The 19,409-nt window shown below is 42.1% G+C and overlaps 1 protein-coding gene across 4 annotated transcripts in view; it reads right to left on the reverse strand.

The window, feature by feature from the left end:
* LOC143973629 (uncharacterized) overlaps nucleotides 1-19,409 on the reverse strand; it is a 59,771-nt gene that overhangs the window by 17,776 nt on the left and 22,586 nt on the right. For all 4 annotated transcript variants that reach the window (XM_077474487.1, XM_077474486.1, XM_077474489.1 and 1 more), the window contains 5 exons: nucleotides 18,201-18,303; nucleotides 15,562-15,577; nucleotides 10,743-10,782; nucleotides 8,568-8,633; nucleotides 4,054-4,122 (listed from right to left, as the gene is read on the reverse strand). In XM_077474487.1, the coding sequence (XP_077330613.1) occupies nucleotides 4,054-4,122; nucleotides 8,568-8,633; nucleotides 10,743-10,782; nucleotides 15,562-15,577; nucleotides 18,201-18,303 (294 nt within the window). The remainder of the gene's footprint in view (nucleotides 1-4,053; nucleotides 4,123-8,567; nucleotides 8,634-10,742; nucleotides 10,783-15,561; nucleotides 15,578-18,200; nucleotides 18,304-19,409) is intronic.

Genomic DNA, 19,409 nt, shown 5'->3' on the forward strand with positions numbered 1-19,409 from the left:
CTGAAATCTCTTCAAACCAGAGTCTAGCGGACATCCCGGGTATGATAAAGTTTATAATATAATAAAGAATAATAAAAATTATTCAATAATGTAATCAAATCCAAAAAAAACTGAAAAAGGGACATGTTTTGGTTGCTATGGACAATCTCCAAATTCCAAGCAGTAAAAAACAGTATTTATAATATAAAAGTGCATGCAGGGCACTTCACAAACCACTAGGGACAAAGGGGGTGTGTATTTTTTTACTACAGCACTGTAATCTGTAAGATTACAGTGCTGTGTGTGTTTTGTGTGTTTTTACTTTTTTGAATTTGCCGCCGTTCTCCGCTCCCGTGCGTCGTAACGTCGCAGGGAACGGAGCTCGGCGGCATTCGGCACTGTGAATCGAGCGCAGGACGGCTCGATCACACAGCGCGGCGGACATCGCTGGATCCAGGGGACAAGGTAAGTAACGATCCCTGTGTCCTCCCCTGCATCGAGCGGTGCAAACCCGAGTCTGGCTCGCGGTTACCGCTATTGTAATGAAAATCCCAACCCGAGCCAGACTCGGGATTACCGCTAGGGAGGTTAAGGACCGGGCCTATTTTTCAAACCTGTTTACAAGTTAAAATCTTTTTTCTTTTTTTTTTGCTAGAAAATTTATTTAGAACAATCATAAAACATTATATACATATACACACTAGAGAATAAAATGGCGGTCGCAAATGACACAATACATTTTTTCACACCATATTTGCGCAGCGGTCTTACAAGCACACTTTTTTTTGGGGAAAAAATTCACTTTTTTTTTTTTATTGAAAAAAATAAAAAAAACAGTGAAGTTAGCCCAATTTTTTTATATTGTGAAAGATGATATTACGCCGAGTAAATTGATACCCAAGATGTCACACTTCAAAGTTGCGCCCACTCGCGGAATGGCGACAAACATTTACCCTTAAAAATCTCCATAGGCGGCGTTTAAAAAAAATCTACAGGTTGCATGTTTTGCGTTACACAGGAGGTCTAGGGCTCACTCTACCGATCGTAGCGATACCTCACATGTGTGGTTTGAACACCGTTTTCATATGTGACGCTACTCAAGTTTGCGTTTGCTCCTGCACGCGAGCTTAGCGGGATGGGGTGCATTAAAATCTTATATATTTTACCTTTTATTACATCCCTTGTAATAGAAACAAAAAATGACAGGACCTCTTAAATATGAGATCTGGGGTCAAAAAGACCTCATGTCATATTTACACTAAAACGCAATAAAAAGTGTTGTTTGAAAAAATAAAAAATAAAAAAGATCCCTTACCTGTACCAAGCTAGGAAGTAGACATGATCGCTTCCCCCACTGCCGGCGGCTCCGGTAAGCGGCTGAGGGTATAGGACAGCAGTGGGAGGGGGGCCCCCTCTCCCGCCGCCAATAATAGTGATCTTGCGGCGAATCTTCCACAGAGACCACTTTTATCTTGAAGAGGACCGGAGGATACCAGGGTTATGGCAGCTAGCTTCTGCCATAACGATATTCCTCTTCAAAGTAGCGACGTAAAACGACAACGGGCACTCCGTAAGTGGTTAAGAAAGGTATGGGAGAGGGAGAGGGAGGGAGAGGGAGAGGGAGATCATTTTGCCCTATACACATCATTAGTAAGACCTCATCTGGAATATGCAGTTCAGTTTTGGGCACCAGTTCTCAAAAAAAATATATTAGGGAACTGATAAGTTATAACCAAACTGATAAGAGGCATGGAGGAACTCAGCTATGAGGAAACTGAATTTATTCCCTCTTGATAAGTGGAGATTAAAGAGGAAGTAAACCCTGATGGGTTTACTTCCTCTTTTTTTCCCTGCAAAGGTAAAGCATAATGGACTACTATGCATCGCATAGTAGCTCATTATGTGTCACTTACCTGACACAGGAGCCAGCGAAGTCGCCGCTGATCCCTGTAGTCCGCCGCATCCATCTTGCTGGTGGCGTCTCGCAGCTCCGACCAATGACAGCGGCGAAGCCGCGATGACGTCACTCCCGCGCATGCGCACGGGAGTCGCGTCTCGCAGCTCCGCCGCTGCCATTCGGCGAAGCCGCGATGACGTCACTCCCGCGCATGCGCACGGGAGTCGACAAATTAGGCAAATCCATTCTTGGACTTGCCGCATTTAGTGCGCCTGCGCGCCGTAGACAGCGGTGCCCATTTTCGGGCAAATATCTCTTAAACCATATAGGTTTAGGAGATATTGCTTGGACCTACAGGTAAGCCTTAATCTAGGCTTACCTGTAGGTCAAAGTGGTTTGAAGGGGTTTACTTCCTCTTTAAGGGGGGGATATGATCAACATGTACAAATACATAAAGGTATGGTGAACTTGGTGTTGAGTTATTCACTTTACGGTCAACACTGAGGACAAGGGGGCACTCTTTACGCCTAGGGAAAAAAGATTGCATCTCCAAATACGGAAAGGTTTCTTTACAGTAAGAGCTGTGAAAATGTGGAATAGACCTGAGGTGGTTCTGGCCAGCTCAGTGGATTGCTTTAAAAAAAGATCTGATTCTTTCCTAAATGTACATAATATAACTGGGTACTAAAATTTATAGGTAAAGTTGATCCAGGGAAAATCCGATTGCCTCTCTGGGATCAGGAAGGAATCTTTTCCCCTGCTGTAGCAAATTGGATCGTGCTTTACTAAGGTTTTTCTCCTTCCTCTGGATCAACTGTGGGTATAAGATTGTGTATATGGGAATGTATGACATTTTTTATTTATTTTTTGGTTGCACTAGATAGACTGGTTTCTTTTTTACACCCGCTTAACCACTTCCCGACCAGCGCACGACGATGTACGTGGACAGAATGGCACGGGCAGGCATATTGGCGTACATGTACGTCCAATCTTCAATACCGCCCTGCCATCGGGAGCGTGCCGGCGGCGGCATGCTCCCGCGCTGGTCGGGACCCCCGTGAGTCCGGTCGCGGGACCCGCGCACTCGATCGCCGCGGGCCTCCCCGCGATCGTCTCACGGGACGGCTGAATGGAGGAAATGTCGTGTAAACAGCATTTCTCCATTCTGCCTAGCAACTAGTGACACTGATCTCTGCTCCATGTGATTGGAGCAGAGATCAGTGTTCACTAAATGAAAGCCCAACCCCCCCACAGTTAGTAACACACCCCTAGGAACACTTAACCCCTACACTGCCACCCCCTGGTTAACCCCTTCACTGCCAGTGTCATTTACACAGGAATCACTGCATTTATATAGCAGTGATTACTGTATAAATGACAATGGTCCCAAAAATGTGTCAAAAATGTCCGATGGGTCCCCCACAATGTCGCAGTCACAATAAAAATCGCTGATCGCCGCCATTACTAGTAAAAAAAAATAATAAAAAATTATTAATAAAAATGCTATAAAACTATCCCTATTTTGTAAACGTTATAACTTTTGCGCAAACCAATCAATAATCGCTTATTGCGATTTTTTTTACCAAAAATATGTAGAAGAATAAGTATCGGCCTAAACTGAGGGAAAAAATGTTTTTTTTATATATTTTTGGGGGATTGTTATTATAACAAAAAGTAAAAAAATAATGCATTTTTTTCAAAATTGTCGCTCTATTTTTGTTTATAGCGCAAAAAATAAAAACCGCAGGGGTGATCAAATACCACCAAAAGAAAGCTCTATTTGTGGGAAAAAAAGGACATCAATTTTGTTTGGGAGCCACGTCGCACGACCGCGCAATTGTCAGTTAAAGCGACGCAGTGCCGAATCGCAAAAAGTGGTCTGGTCTTTGACCAGCAAAATGGTCCGGTCTGAAAGTGGTTAACTATGTGTTTGACCAACAGCTGCGGAAATATTGTGCGCCATAAAAAATTGCAACTGCCACCATTTTATTCTCCATGGCCTCTGCTTACAGAAAATATATAAATGTTTTGGGGTTCCAAGTCATTTTCTAGTCATTTTGAAGGTAAGGATGAAGCAGAATACCAGTTAGATGTATAGAAGTTTAAGATAACTGATTTGAGTTGAGGTTATCCAGTAGTGCAAATGACTTGCAAGATTCACATTAAAATCAACATACCTCATCTGGCTCCCTTTCTGGAGAGGATGGTTCCGATTCCTCGTCTTCATCCGATGAATTCTCAAAAGACTTCAAAGTAAAAAAAAAAAAAAGGATTTAATATAAAAGTAGAATTTTTATTCTTCAGGAAATCAAACTTAAAGTGGAAGTCCGGTCAAATACTATGCTTAAACCTGCTTCCAACCCCATTCTAATCCCTATTCTAGCTACCCCCCTGTAGAGGGCAGACGTATATACCCATCTATCCTGAGGGCGCTCCGGTCCAGTCATGTGATTGGCTCCTAGTGCTGGTTTCAGTGCAGAGGAGGGACAGCCGACAACAGATGATCGATAGTAAGTCTTTGGGTGATGTCATCGTACAGACATTGCAGTCATTGTCATTGCTCTCTCCTCTTCACTGAAACAACCTGCTGGGGAGATCATGTGACCAGACTGGAGTATCCTCCAAAGAGGCAAGTACACACATCTTTCCTTTACAGTAGGGTTACCCATCGTAGGTGTCACTGGGGAGAACGGGGCCCCATCGTTGGTGTCACTGGGGAGAACGGGGCCCCATCGTTGGTGTCACTGGGGAGAACGGGGCCCCATCGTTGGTGTCACTGGGGAGAACGGGGCCCCATTATAATAATAATAATAATAATAATAGGAGGAACAGTGCCCCATTATTAGTGTTAATGGGAGGAATAGTGCCTCGTATTTGGTATTACCGGGGGGGGGGGGGGGGAATAGTGCCCCGACATTGGTATGAGAGGAAGGAATAGTGCCCCATTGTTGGCATCATTAGGATGAATAGTGCCTCATTGTTGGTATCATTGAGCGGACTAGTTCACCATTGTTGGTATTAACGGTAGGAATAGTGCCCCGTCATTGGGAGGAATAGCACCCTATCATTGGTATCCGTGGCAGGAATAGTGCCCCATCATTGGTATCGGTGGGAGGAATAGTGCCCCATTGTTGGCATCATTAGGAGGAATAGTGCCCCACCATTGGTATAATTGAAAGGAATAGCGCCCTATCATTGATACCAGTGGGAGGAATAGTGCGCCATCATTGGTATCAGTGGGAGGAATAGTGCCCTATTGTTGGTATAATTAGAAGGAATAGTGCCCCACCATTGGTATCAGTGGGGAGAATAGTGTCCCACCATTGGTATAATTAGAAGGAATAGTGCTCCATTGTTGGTGTCAGTGGGAGAAATGGCACCCTATTGTTGTTATTAGTTTGCGGAATAGTTTCTCAGTATCCATGAGAGGAATAATGCCCCAAGGGCCGGATAAAGGCAAGCAAAGAGCGGCAGTTTGGAGACCACTGCTTTACAGGGTAGTTAGAACAGAGCTTAGAATAGGGGTGGCAGCAGGCATACAAATCATTTCTTTTTTACTTTAATTTTAATTGACTTTAATTCTACTTTAACCGCTTGCCGACCGCTTCATTCTCTATGTTCGCCAGCGGCCCGTGACTGCGGTGAGGAGAGGCAGGACGGGGAGATGACTGTAAACAAGGCATTTCTCTGTTCTGCCTAGCAACATGACAGAGATCCACTGCTCCCTGTCATCGGGAGCAGTGATCTCTGTCATGTTGTAGTGAGCTCACCCCCCCCTCCCCCAGTTAGAATGACTCCCTAGGACACACTCCCCCCTAGTGTTTAAACCCTTCCTTGCATCAGTGCATTTTTATAGCATTGATCGTTGTATAAAAATTGTGTCAAAAGTGTCCGATGCGTACGCTATAATGTCGCAGTCACGATAAAAATTGCAGATCACCGCCATTGCCAATAAAAAAAAAATAAAAAAAAATAATAATATATATATATATATATATATATATATATATATATATATATAATAAAAATACCATAAATCTATCCCCTATTTTGTAGATACTATAACTTTTGCGCAAACCAATCAATATACGCTTATTACGTTTTTTTTTTACCAAAAAAAGTAGAAGAATACATATCGGCCTAAACCAAGAAAGATATTTTTTTTTTTATATATATTTTTTTGGGGATCTTTATTATAGCAAAACGTAAAAATAATATTTTTTTATATTTTTTTCAAAATTGTCGCTTTTTTTTGTTTATAGTGCAAAAAATAAAAATAAAAAAAACGTAGAGGTGATCAAATACCACCAAAAAAAAGCTTTGTGGGAAAAAAATGTGTTTGGGTGCAACGTCGCACAACTGCGCAATTGTCAGTTAAAGTGGTTGTACACCCTGTACAACTACTTTTCCCTACAGGTGAACCTATAAGGCTTATCTGTAGGTACTAGAAATATCTCCTAAACCTCTACGGTTTAGTAGATATCCGCCATAGAACCCGGCGCCGACATAATCGGCGCATGCGCACTAAAGAAAGTGCACGATCTGTGTCACTGGTCCCCAAAAAGTGTCCGTTTCCAATTTTTCTGCAGCAATGTCGCAGTCCAGCTAAAAATTGCTGATGGTCACCATTGCTAGTAAAAAAAAAAAAAAGAAAAGTCAATATAAAGTCCCAAAATCTATAATACGATAATTGGGATTTTTTTTTTACCAAAAATATGTAGCAGAATACATATTGGCCTAAATTGATGAAAAAATTCGATTTTTTACATTTTTTAATCGGATATGTTTTATAGCAGAGTAAAAAAAAATATATATATATTTTTTCCCAAAATGGTTGCTCTTTTTTTGTTTATAGCACAAAAATAAAAACCGGAGAGGTGATCAAATGCCACCAAAAGAAAGCTCTATTTGTGGGGAAAAACAAAAAAGTTTTTAAGTACAGCATCGCACGACCGCACAATTGTCAGGTAAAGTAATTCAGTGCCATATCACAAAAAATACCTATAAACTGTACCACTATAACAAATGTTTTAGGTGAAGGGAAGCAAAAATAAATAAAAAATAATAATATGGTTGCATAAGTGTGCACACCCTTACACTAATGCTTTGTTGAAGCACCTTTTGATTTTATTACAACACTCAGTCTTTTTTAGGTAGGAGTCTATCAGCATGGCACATCTTGACCTGGCAATATTTGCCCGCTCGCCTTTGCAAAAGCACTCCAAATCTGTCAGTTTGCAAGGGCATCTCCAGTGCACAGTCCTCCTCAGATCACCCCACGGATTTTCAATGGGATTCAGGTCTGGGCTCTGGCTGGGACATTCCAAAACTTTAATCTTCTTCTGGGGAAGCCATTTCTTTGTTGATTTGGATGTATATTTTGGGTCGTTTTCATGCTGAAAGATGAAGTTCCTCTTCATGTTCAGCTTTCTAGCAGAAACCTGAAGGTTTTGTGCCAATATTGGCTGGTATTTGGAACTGTTCATAATTTCCTCTACCTTGACTAAGGTCCCTGTTCCAGCTGAAGAAAAAACAGCCCCAAAGCATGATGCTGCCACCACCATGCTTCACGGTGGGTATGGCGTTCTTTGGGTGATGTGCAGTGTTTTTGTGCCAAACATATCTTTTGGAATGATGGCCAAAAAGTTCAGCCTTGGTTTCACCAGAACACATTTTCCCACATGCTATTGGGAGACTTCAGATGTGTTTTTGCAAAATTTAGCCAGGCTTGGATGTTGTTCTTCATAAGAAAAGGCTTCTGTCTTTCCACTCTTCCCCATAGCCCAGACATAAGAATACGGGAGATTGTTGTCACATTGACCACACAGCCAGATATTCCTGCAGCTCCTTTAATGTAGGCTGTAGGCCTCTTGGCAGCCTCCCTGACCAGTTTTCTTCTTGACTTTTCATCAATTTTGTTCTTGCTAATGTCACTGTTGTGCCATATGTTCTCCAATTGAAGATGACCGTCTTCACTGTTCTCCATTGTATATCTAATTCCTTGAAAATTCTTTTGTACCCTTCTCCTGATTGATAACTTTTAACAATGAGATTCCTCTGATGCTTACATTCTTTTTCTGCGATTAAGAAAATGTCAGGAAAGACCTACTAGAACAGCTGAACTTTATTGGGGGTTAATCAGAGGCACTTTAAATGATGGCATGTGTGTACTGACTCCTATTTAACATCAGTTTGAATGTGATTGCTTAATTCTGAACATAGCTACATCCCCAGTTATAAGAGGGTGTGCACAATTCTGCAACCACATTATTTTAGTTTCCTTATCTTTACTACCCCTCCCCCCGAAAGATTGCAGTTTGTTTTTCAATTGAGTTGAACAGTTTATAGGTCACATTAAAAGGTGTTAAAAAGTTCTGAAATTATTTATTTCAGTCTTTTTACATCACAGAAACCTGACATTTTAAAAGGGGTGTGTAGACTTTTTATACCCACTGTACCCGAGTGATCGCTGGCTGTGCCGCGAACTGCGGTTAGCTGCAGCCACCGGCAAACTGTCATTATAGTGAATGGAGCTGCAGTGGGAATCTCTGGTTCCTTCCGCTACTATACCGGCTCTAATCACCAGTGTGAATGTAGCCTTAGGAACTTTTCGCAGTTGGTCTCCGAGTGGTGAGACCGCTATCTGTCTGTGGTTATTACAACAGTCATGGCAACATCAAATACAACTCACTCCTCGATCTGAGTCCATGGTGTAGGAATACATATCTTCAATTGTTTCTTCATCATAAAGAAAATCCTGATTAAAATAAAAAGAAAAAAGTAACTGATCAATATGCATAATTCATCCTACAAAGTATAAATAGCACTGTGGTCTATATTGCATCTTCACCAACCCATTTTAAAACCACTTCCGGAATGCCCACCATCATTATACGCTGGCTGTTTTGAAGAGGGATATCGTTGTTATGGCAGCAGTTAGCTGGCATAACCCCGGTATCCTCTTCTTCAGCGAGCGGTCCAGTTTCAGATAAAAGTGGTCTCTGTGGCGGATTCCCGCTCCGGTGCCCTCTGCCGCTTACCAGAGCTGTTGGCAGCGGCGATCGGATCCTTCTTGTGGCTTGACATGGAGATTAGTGAGGGGAAGATGGCCGTCTCCATATCATATCATTGCAGGGCGAAAGCCACATCAAAATGTCACTTCAGCCCATAGCTCTAAAAAGGGCCATTTTTTATTTCACTTTTTGAAAATGACATTTTTTTTTTTTTTTATTGCATTTTAGTGTAAATATGAGATCTGAGGTCTTTTTGACCCCAGATCTCATATTTAAGAGGTCCTGTCATGCTTTTTTTTCCTATTACAAGGGGATGTTTACATTCTTTGTAATAGGAATTAAAGTGACACAATTTTTTATTTTATTTTAAAAACAGTGTAAAAATAAAAAATAAGAGGTAAAATAAATGTTATAAACGCGCCACATATGAAAACGGTGTTCAAACCATACATGTGAGGTATCGCAGCGATCGGTAGTGCGAGAGCAATAATTCTTGTACACACGGTCGGACATTCCGACAACAAAATCAAACTGATTTTTTTCCGACGGATTTTGTCCGAAACCGGTGTTGCATACACACGGTCGGACAAAGTTGTCGGAAAATCCGATCGTTCGGAACGTGATGACGTTAGTATGTTACGACGGGACTACGTTCAGGCTAGTAGCCAATAGCTTTGGTCTCGTAATTTGATCTGAGCAATGCGTGGCACTTTGTCCGATCGGAATTCTCTACTAACTTTGTCCGATCGGATCATGTTGTCGGAAAATTTTATATCCAGCTCTCAAACTTTGTTGGTCGGACATTCCGACGGAAAAAGTCTGATAGATCCCACACATTATCGGATTATCCGACAACAAGGTCCAATTGGACATTTTACGTCTGAATTTCTGACAGTGTGTACAAGGGCTTACTCAAAACATGCAACCTGTAGGATTTTTTTAAACGTCGCCTATGGAGATTTTTAAGGGTAAAAGTTTGTCGCCATTACACAAGCGGGTGTAATTTTGAAGCGTGACATGTTGGGTATCAATTTACTCGGCGTAACATTATCTTTCGCAATCTAAAAAAAAAAATTGGGCTAACTTTACTGTTGTCTTATTTTTTAATTCAAAAAAGTGTATTTTTTTTCCAAAAAAACTGTGCTTGCAAGACTGCTGCACAAATGCGGTGTGACAGAAAGTATTGCAACGACCGTCATTTTATTCTCTAGGGTGTTAGGGAAAAAAAAAAAAAAAAAGTATAATCTTTGGTGGGTAATTTTCTAGCATAAAAAAAAAAATGGTTTTAACTTGTAAATAACAAAATCTCAGAAAGAGGCTTGGTCCTTAAGTGGTTAAAAACCCTCTGACCCATACTTCCACCCCCCACACCGCTCTGACCGTCCTGCACCTCTTAACGTCATATATTTGGCCCTCAAACGTTAAGAGGTGCAGGACGGTCAGAGTTTTTTTTGGAGCATATCATGCCCTATGATTGCTTCGCTTTGCTCCAAAAAAAAAAAAATGTGTGTTAGCCACGTGGCAATCAAAAGGGACAAAAACCCCAAACATTAGCCACAAGATTTCTGCTAAGAGTAGGGCCAGCCCACCAACAGCTCCGTCTGAACACCTTTCATACAGCAGAGAACCATAACCAGCATCAATGAACAGCCACTGCCATAGAGATGTAATTGTGTGGCCTATTTTCTGATCACACGATGCATTAGTGGGCACCAGACACACTCATGAGTGGGCACCAGACACACTCATGAGTGGGCACCAGACACACTCATGAGTGGGCACCAGATTCTCCCATGGCCGGAGGGAGATTAACATATGGAGCGGTGTCATTCCTCTTAGATTTGACTACTTACTGTTGATCTTCCTAGCAGTGGGTCAGCGCCACCAGGAAATCTACAAAAGAAAAAGGGCAATGTAAAATAAATCAATATTGAGCTTTCTTATATATAGCACTATTATAGAATCTGTATAAATAACAAGGACGCCGCACACCTAAACAGCCCAGGTACTGAGCGAATGAAGTGCAGCTTCAGCCTGGCTCCTCTCAGGCCACGTCCTCTGATACGTTTCACCCCCACCCACAAGGCCTTGTCATAAAGAGGACTCTGTGACTAACATTTGAAGGTGGGGTGAAACGCGTCAGTGGCATGGGAGGAGCCAGATTAAAGCCACACTTTGTTCAGTCAGTACAGGGCTGTTTAGGTAAGTGGAGTCCTTGTAATTTATAGCATGCTAGGATGGGCGCTTCAGATGTCAGCAGTGAGGATCACCGGGGAGCCTCGGACTGTCGCTTGGAGCAGCGCCCTAAAAGGTATGGTGGGTTCACATTATTATAGCATGTCTACATTCTATTATAATGAATTAAGCCTGGTCTTGTCCATCATCAGCACCTGACCTCACAAAGGTTTTTTTTTTTTTTTTGATGGACCAACAAAATCCCATAGACACTCCACACAAAAGAGTACGGGGTGTTATAGATTCACAGGAGGTAAACTGCATATTAATGGCCATAGTTTTGAAATGGAATGTCCTATAAGCTCATATAGGCTGATAACAGGAAAAGAAAACCTGGGAATCAATCTCTCCTTCCCTGAGAGCTTACATTGGCTAACCGTAAAGAATCGGATCACATTCAAGACCCTTTGCCTCATCCACAAATGCGTGCATAGAGACGCTCCTCAATACCTACTCGAGAAAATAAAACACCCAACCGCAGTCTTCGATCATCTAACCAAAACCTCCTCCTCGCTCCCAAATCCCAGTACAAATCAAAGGGGGAACGGAGATTCGCTGTCCAAGGACCACGGCTATGGAACGCTCTACCAACCAACATCCGCTTGGAAGAAAACCACCAGGTCTTCAGGAAAAAACTCAAGACCTTCCTCTTCTAGAAACTGGACAACAAAGCTCCGCACAGCGCCTTGAGGTGATTCAGTTCGCATTTTGCGCTATACAAATTATTCATTCATTCATATAGTTGGGGTGGCCAGGTTTCCATTACCTTTTGCCCACGTATAATAAATATGGTAGCTGGTACCATTTTTGCTCCATCCCTGAGGAGTTTTCCTGTTGGGTCTCGTCAAGGACTTGGATCCTACCACAGCCTAGAGGACACTGCTTGGGCTTCTAATGTTTCACACCAGAAGGGGATTAAAACATCCCCACCCTCGGTTTAATTTCGGAAACAATTAGTGAATGCGGATACTTACTGTATGCAAACTGAGAATGTTTCATGGTTTGGGCAAGGTGGATAGAAAGTGTTTCTACAACCACAATACCCGATGTGTTGTAACCTATGATGATGGGTCATCATTCTTCTCTGTAGCACCACACACACACACACACACACACACTTTCCTTGAATATCCCATTTCTGTACTGAGTAGTAACCGGTATCAGACTACTTATGTGTAGGCGGCATACCCCTGTGTGGGTGGAGCCACCTTTTCGATCACGTAATAATTTGCTTGATTTTTAAAAACTCAAAAAGACTAAATTGTAAAAAAAAAAAAAAAAAAAAAAAAAACACTTTTGCTCACTTAGGCTCGGTTCACACTACTGCAACCTGAAGGTCATGCGGCTTTTCCAGGCGACTTGGGTACTACTTTGATGCGACTTTAGAAGCAACTTTTGGGAATGCCTGGCTAATCTTCCTGTAATGTCACATCAAAATCACATCATCAATATAGATGAGCAAGAATCCAACTTTTGCCAAAGTCTATTGGCACAAGTCAGATAGCAGTCGCCTTGAAGTAGCATGTTAAGGAAAAGGGGGAGGATTTAGGACTTTGAGTGAGATGTGTGTTAAGCCCCATACACACTATGCATTTTTCTGCAGAGTTTTTTTTTTCAGATTTACCAAAACCGTATAATAAGAGGTCAAACCTTAGGTGTTTCAGTTAGTATACAATCAGACAGGGCCTTGCACTACATGGTTTTGGTAAATCTGAAGGAAAAAGGTCAGCAGAAAAACTGATAGTGTGTTATATGGGGCTTTAGACAAAAAGAAATAAATTGCAGAATAATGAGAAAGTTTATTCATATATTTCCCCAACGATCAGGTTTTAGCATTCCATGACCAACTTTAGAGCCGATACGCAAGTCATTTTGGGGTGTTTGGCTTTCTCCTACCCCTACATCCTTATTTCCTTTATTGGAGTAATTTGGAATATTTTTTTATAGATACACATTCTGCACTTTTTTCTGAAGAAGTCAAACTTCATCCACGAAATGCGTCAAGATTTTAAATGCAGTTTTTTTTATTCAATCATGTATTTATATTATACCCTTTTCATATCTGCTATGCACCATATCCCATGTGTATTTATATGAATAAACTTTCTCATTATTGTGCAATTTATTTATTTTTGTCTAACACACATCTCACTCAAAGTCCCAAATCCCCCCTTTTACTTAATCAATAGGGAGGTGTATGTTTGTTTGACCATAGACCTCATTTAAAGTCCTTATTATTACCCTTTTTATGCCTTGAAGTAGTACATAACCTTTTGTAAAGTCAGAGCGACTTCAGTAGTGCTAATTAACCGCTTCAGCTCCAGCAGCGCAATGCTTGCTGCCGCACCCTGTTGCTAGAACATGGTGTGACCCCAATCTATGTAAAGAGCCGTGTCTCTTTAACCACGTGATCGGCTGTGTCCAATCACAGCCGGTCACATGTAAACGGTGCCGGTAATCGTCTCTCTTCGCCTCACACTGACAGAGTGTGAGGAGAGGAGAGCCGATCAGCGGCATCTCCTCACAAGGGGATATGTAGGAATGTAATCAGGGCACTAATCAGTGCCCCGATTACAATAAAGAAAAAAAGTGTCACCAATCAGTGCCCACCAGTGGCAGCAATTGCCAACAGTGCCCATTAGCGATGCCAGTCAGTGCTGGCAATCAGTGCCACCCATCACTGCTGTCAATGCCCATCAGTGCCACCCATCAATGCCGATCAGTACTCATCAGTGTCGCCTATCAGTGCCACATATCAGTGCCCATAAGTGCGGCATTAGTGCCTCCTCATCAGTGCCACCTAATTAGTGCCCATAAGTGCCACCTTATCAATGCCCACCAGGTTCAGCCTATCAGTGCCCATCAATGAAGGTGAAAAAAAACCTTTTTTTTCTCAAAAATGTTGGTCTTTTTTTTGTTTTTGTAAAAAATTAAAAACCCAGCAGTGATTAAATACCACCAAAAGGAAGCTCTATTTGTGTGAAGAAAATGATAAAAAATGTGATTTGGGTACAGTGTAGCATGACCACGCAACTGTCATTCAAAATGTGACAGCGCTGAAAGCTGAAAAATGGCCTGGGCAGGAAGGGGGTGTAAGTGCCAGGTAGGCAAGTGGTTAATGGAGAAGCTGCAGAAAAGCATGTAGTGCTTTTTTGCCACAATTTGCAGTTTTTAAATTTGCTCAACAACAAATCGGCAAAAAAAATAAAAATAAAAAGCATTAAAAAAAATAAAAAAAAAAGCAAAAATGCTAATTATTGCAAAATCACATATGTAAAAATGCACAGCAGTACTAGTACTATAAGAGCATTAGACGCACTGCCGTATGGTATGTGCGCCCACCTGGTGTGGTAAGAGTACCCATCTTCACATTTGAGTATCTTCCAGATGTATACCACTGTATATTCAATCCATCTGCATTTCTGATTTATCCATCTTGACCACGTTCCCTACTTCAGTTTGAGATTGAAGAGAAAGTTTTCCATTTATTGGACACTTTATATGTGGACGTTTGGTTGTTGGACTATTATGGTTCATTACTATTACCTTATTTTTTTGGTGTATGTTTTTAGGTCACATATACTTATTTTATTTTAATCTATGCTCATTTGAGGTGACTTAATTGTCATTTCACATAGTCACAATGTTTTAGCACTACACTATTTATCGGTTATATGATTTATTTCACTTTTATTTTATTGAATACTTAGCTGTGATTATAATATTTGGTTGCACTTCACTTATAATACTTTGATATGAACATGGTCCATGTGAAAATTTTCAAAATCTGTTGAAGAGTTGACTTCCATAGGAAGCTTTTCCTACATTGGGCCATGAAAAAACTGTTCCTGTCCTGTGTGAGTCAAGCTTGGTTCTCCAGGTAAAACCTTTGCTACTCTTTGAACAAGAGAACATTCCCACCATAAAAATGGTTCCTGACCAATGCAAGGTAAGCTTGGTTCTCCAGGCTAAACATTTGCCACCTCTTTGAGCAAGAGAATATTTCCATCATAAAAATGGTTCCTGACCTGTGTGAGTCAAGCTTGGTTCTCTGGGCAAAACCTTTGCCACTCTTTGAACAAGAGAACGTTCCCACCATAAAAATGGTTCCTGACCTATGCTAGTCAAGCTTGGTTCTCCAGGTAAAACCTTTGCCACCCTTTGAACAAGAGAACGTTCCCACCATAAAAATGGTTCCTGACCTATGCGAGGTAAGCTTGGTTCTCTGGGTAAAACCTTTGCCACAGTCTGAACTCAAGAACATTCCTACGACTCTATTGACAAGTTGCGAGGGATCAAGAAACTTTAGATGGATGATCTGTAACTAGAACACAATGGAAGGGTATTTGGGGTTTTTGGATTTTCTTCTGAAGTACGGAATGGGATATCATCTTCCATTTCACTATCCATAAATAAGTCTTTCGCACGGTATCGTACCTTCTGTATTGTCCATCTGAAAGAAAATTTAAATGGTAATGATTACTCAAATTCTTGAATATGTTCTATATAATAAAAACACATTCTGGAGAACAGGCTGTTAGAGGACCTGTTCTGCATAAGTAGACAACTCTACAAAAAATGTGCTTTCTTTTTATTTCAGGGTTTTGGTTTTCCAGGTATGGCCACAAAAAATAGCTCCAGCTGTCACATTGGAAATAGACAATTACTTAAATTAGATCTAAACCTAACTACTGCAATCTGTGTTTGTATGATTGGCTGAAGTCAGCTGCCAAACTCATGCTGTGTCCAAGCATAAGTTCTTGCTCCCCCCTTCTGCAGGCCCAGTTATAACACACAGTATAGTGTGAAGCCAGCTGTGAAGCCACAAGGAGTCACGGCTTCCCTAAGTAAACATTCCAGTGCCGAGTACTCAAAGACTGGTGAAGAACTGTCCCCGGTGAGGATGGTGAAGGATCCTTGGACAGGCAAGTGTACTTTATAATTTTTAAAGTCAGCAGTTAAAATTACTTGTAGCTGCTGACTTGTAATTTAAATTTTTTTATTTTTTTTGGTAAGCGTGAAGAACCGCTTTAAAAGAGAAGTTCACTTTTGGAACATGTTACATGTTCCACCCATTTTTAGGGTGGGACATGTAACATGTTCCAGCATCTGCAGCCTCTCCCCCCAATCCCTCTCCATCCATATGACAGGTGGCCAGGTATCTTTTCCCCGCACCCGCTGTCACTAATTGGAAATAGCATGGCTCCACCCACACAGCTGCGTCATTTACAATTCAGATTCCCTTTGAATGAATGCCTACAAGTAGTGTAAGCCATTGCGACTGACAGACTGTAGTTCTCAATGAACTGAAAGGGCGCTGCTAAGCGTCCTCATAGTCCAGGGATATACAATTAGTGGACCTCCAGCTGTTGCAAAACTACAAGTCCCATCATGCCTCTGCCTCTGGGTGTCATGCTTGTGGCTGTCAGAGCCTTGCTATGCCTCATGGGACTTGTAGTTTTGCAACAGCTGGAGGTCCGCTAATTGCATATCCCTGCCATAGTCCATTGATTTTCCTGTTCTCAAATAACTGCCTGTCCGTATGAGGTATGAGCAGACCGCTATCCTGAGAGTCTGCAGGAGCTGGACTTTGCACCCTTCATCTGCTGATCACGGGTGTCATGCTCTGCAGGCTCCTTAGAAAAAAACAAAAAAACAAAACAAAACGCACATTTTTTTTACCTGCATTTATTACTTTGTTTTTAAAAGGTGAACTTATCCTTTAAGGTGGCATGGAAACCAGGGATCTATTAGAGGCTGTTGGCTCCCGACTCCTCCACTTGGCACATAGGGGGAGATTTACTAAAACTAAAGCACACAGATTCTAGTGCAGCAGTGAATGGTAACCAATCAGCTTCTAGGTTGTATTGCCAAAGCGTAACTGAACATGCTGAAGTTAGAAGCTGATTGGTTACTATGCACAGTTGCACCAGATTCTGTGTGCACCAGTTTTAGTAAATATCTCACATAAGGAGGTTGATTTACTTAAAGGGGTTGTAAACCTGTGTGTCGTTTCACCTTAATGCAAAAACTTCTGGCAGTCACCGGACCCCAGCCTCCCCGTTTTACCCTTGGTGGGGATGTGCGGTCCCTCTCTGTACAGGGTATCGGCTCTTGATTGGATAGATTCATATCAGAGCAGCCATTGGCTCCCGCTGCTGTCAACCAAATCCAATGACACAGGCGCTGTGGGAGGGGGGGGCGAGTCCAGCATTCGCATCTATGGATGCCAAATGCTGGACTCGGGAGAATGCCTGCAAGGTAACCCCCGGGAGATGCTTCTCCTAGGGGGTTATCTGATGTGAGGAGCCGCTGAGGGACCCTAGAAGTCAAGGATTGGGGCTACTCTGTGCAAAACGAGCTGCACAGTGGTGGGTAAATATGACGTTTGTTATTTTAAATAAAATAAATATGAGCCTTTACAATCTCTTTAAAGTGTAAGTCCACCCTAACACTATAATCTCTACATCTACAGACATAACAATCTAACCCTGTAAAGAAGAAATCTCTATACATACCTTTTTTAAGCTGATCCGGTCCAATGCTGAGCTGTCAGCTGCAGCTTCGCTGTGGAGGCAGGTATAGAGGACACAACCGACAACAGAAGCCCCATAGTAACTCTATGGATGACGTCACTTCCTATTCATTTCACAGCCGTTGTCGGCTGTCTCCTCTGCAGAGCATCCACCGCTGGAGACCAGATCGGATTGGCTTCAAAAAAGATATGTATACCGATTTCTTCTTGCCAGCGCTAGATAGGTTAGTGTTAGATTGTGGATGTCTGTAGATGTAGTGATTTTAGTGTTAGGGTGGACTTCTCCTTTAAGGCAAATTTTACGTGTACTGCAAATGCAGTTGCGTTAGATCTGTGGGGAAGCGCTAATACGAGGAGAAGCTCTGCTGGTTTCCATCATCCAATCATGTGCAAGCAAAAATGCTGTCTTTTTATTTTCCTTGCATGTTCAACCCTACTATGTCCCCATTACTATGTACTGACAGAGGAGAGGAAGAAGAGATTGTTGTAGTGAAGGAACAAGGAGAATCTGGGACTCTTCTCTGGTTTTGGTGCTACTTACCTGCACCGATCTCTGTAGGAAATTCCTCCTCCTTACACTGTCCTGCATCTCTCATGTCCGAGTCTTGTGCTTCCTCCTTGACTTCAGCTTTAAGACTGTCATTCTGAATGGCATAAAGCAAAGAGAACATTACAAAAAGTGCCTACAAACATTGACACAACATATGGGGGGCCCCGTAGGATCCACGCGAGGAGTACTGTACAGGCATGATTGTGTCTCCTGTGTCAGAGTCACTATTACAGATGTGAAATCACTGCTGGATCGCAGAGAACAAGAAAAACTGACCCACTACAACCTTTATACAAAACTGAAATTTGTAAGACATTACAACACTGCAGAGGTGTGCTTTTCCTTGGTATGGCCTTGAGAGTCGGCCAACAGAACCATTCAGCCCTGAACGTGTGACAGGGATTAGCTGTAGCTTCAATATGGGGCAGATATGGGCAAATCGTGGGCCAATTTAGCCAATGGGATTGCTTTTACAAGTGTTCTGCCAGCTAAAAAAATAAATAAATAATAATAATAAAAAAAAAGGATAACGGAATGATGCCAGCACTTGTAGGCATCATTCCGGTATAGCCACTCAAAGTTGGGCGATGTACCGGTAATTTGCACGGTGTTAAGTGGTTAAAGTGTTAATAAAAAGGTAAAATAATAAACATGGTATACTCATCTGTAGAGATGGGCTCTGGCATGCTTGGGATCGAAGTCTCAACCCACCCGCCAGGAAGCCAACACTGCACACCGCTTATTACAGGCAGTGAGACATTTCCTGGTCTGTGCAGCTGCAGATCAGGAAATGTCTCAATGCTTGTGATTAGTGGTGGGCAGTGTTGGCTTCCTGGAGGGATCAGGCAGATGGGTTGGGACTAGGATCCCAAACACACCAGAGCCCATCTCTACTCCCCTGCTCTGTGCAATAGTGTTACACAGAGTGGTCCCGACTCTCTTCTTCTGGGGTCCCACGCAGGCAATCTTGGCTTCTTCTCTTCTTCGTGTGCCCCCATAGCAAATGGTTTGCTATGGGGGCACACAGTATGTGCTCGCTCCCAAGCTGTACATTTCTGTGGAGCCACGCTTCATAGACACACACAGGAAAAAGCCTTTTTTCCATCGGTGGGCTTCTTTTCATGTCCTCACATTCATACATTCTCACCATTCATTTTCACATCCTTATATCTCTTCACCAATCATTCAATTATTGAATTT

The sequence above is a fragment of the Lithobates pipiens genome, unplaced genomic scaffold (assembly GCF_037356315.1).
Source record: "Lithobates pipiens isolate NorthernLeopardFrog02 unplaced genomic scaffold, aLitPip1_a1.2 Scaffold_88, whole genome shotgun sequence".
Classification (NCBI taxonomy): Eukaryota; Metazoa; Chordata; class Amphibia; order Anura; family Ranidae; genus Lithobates; species Lithobates pipiens.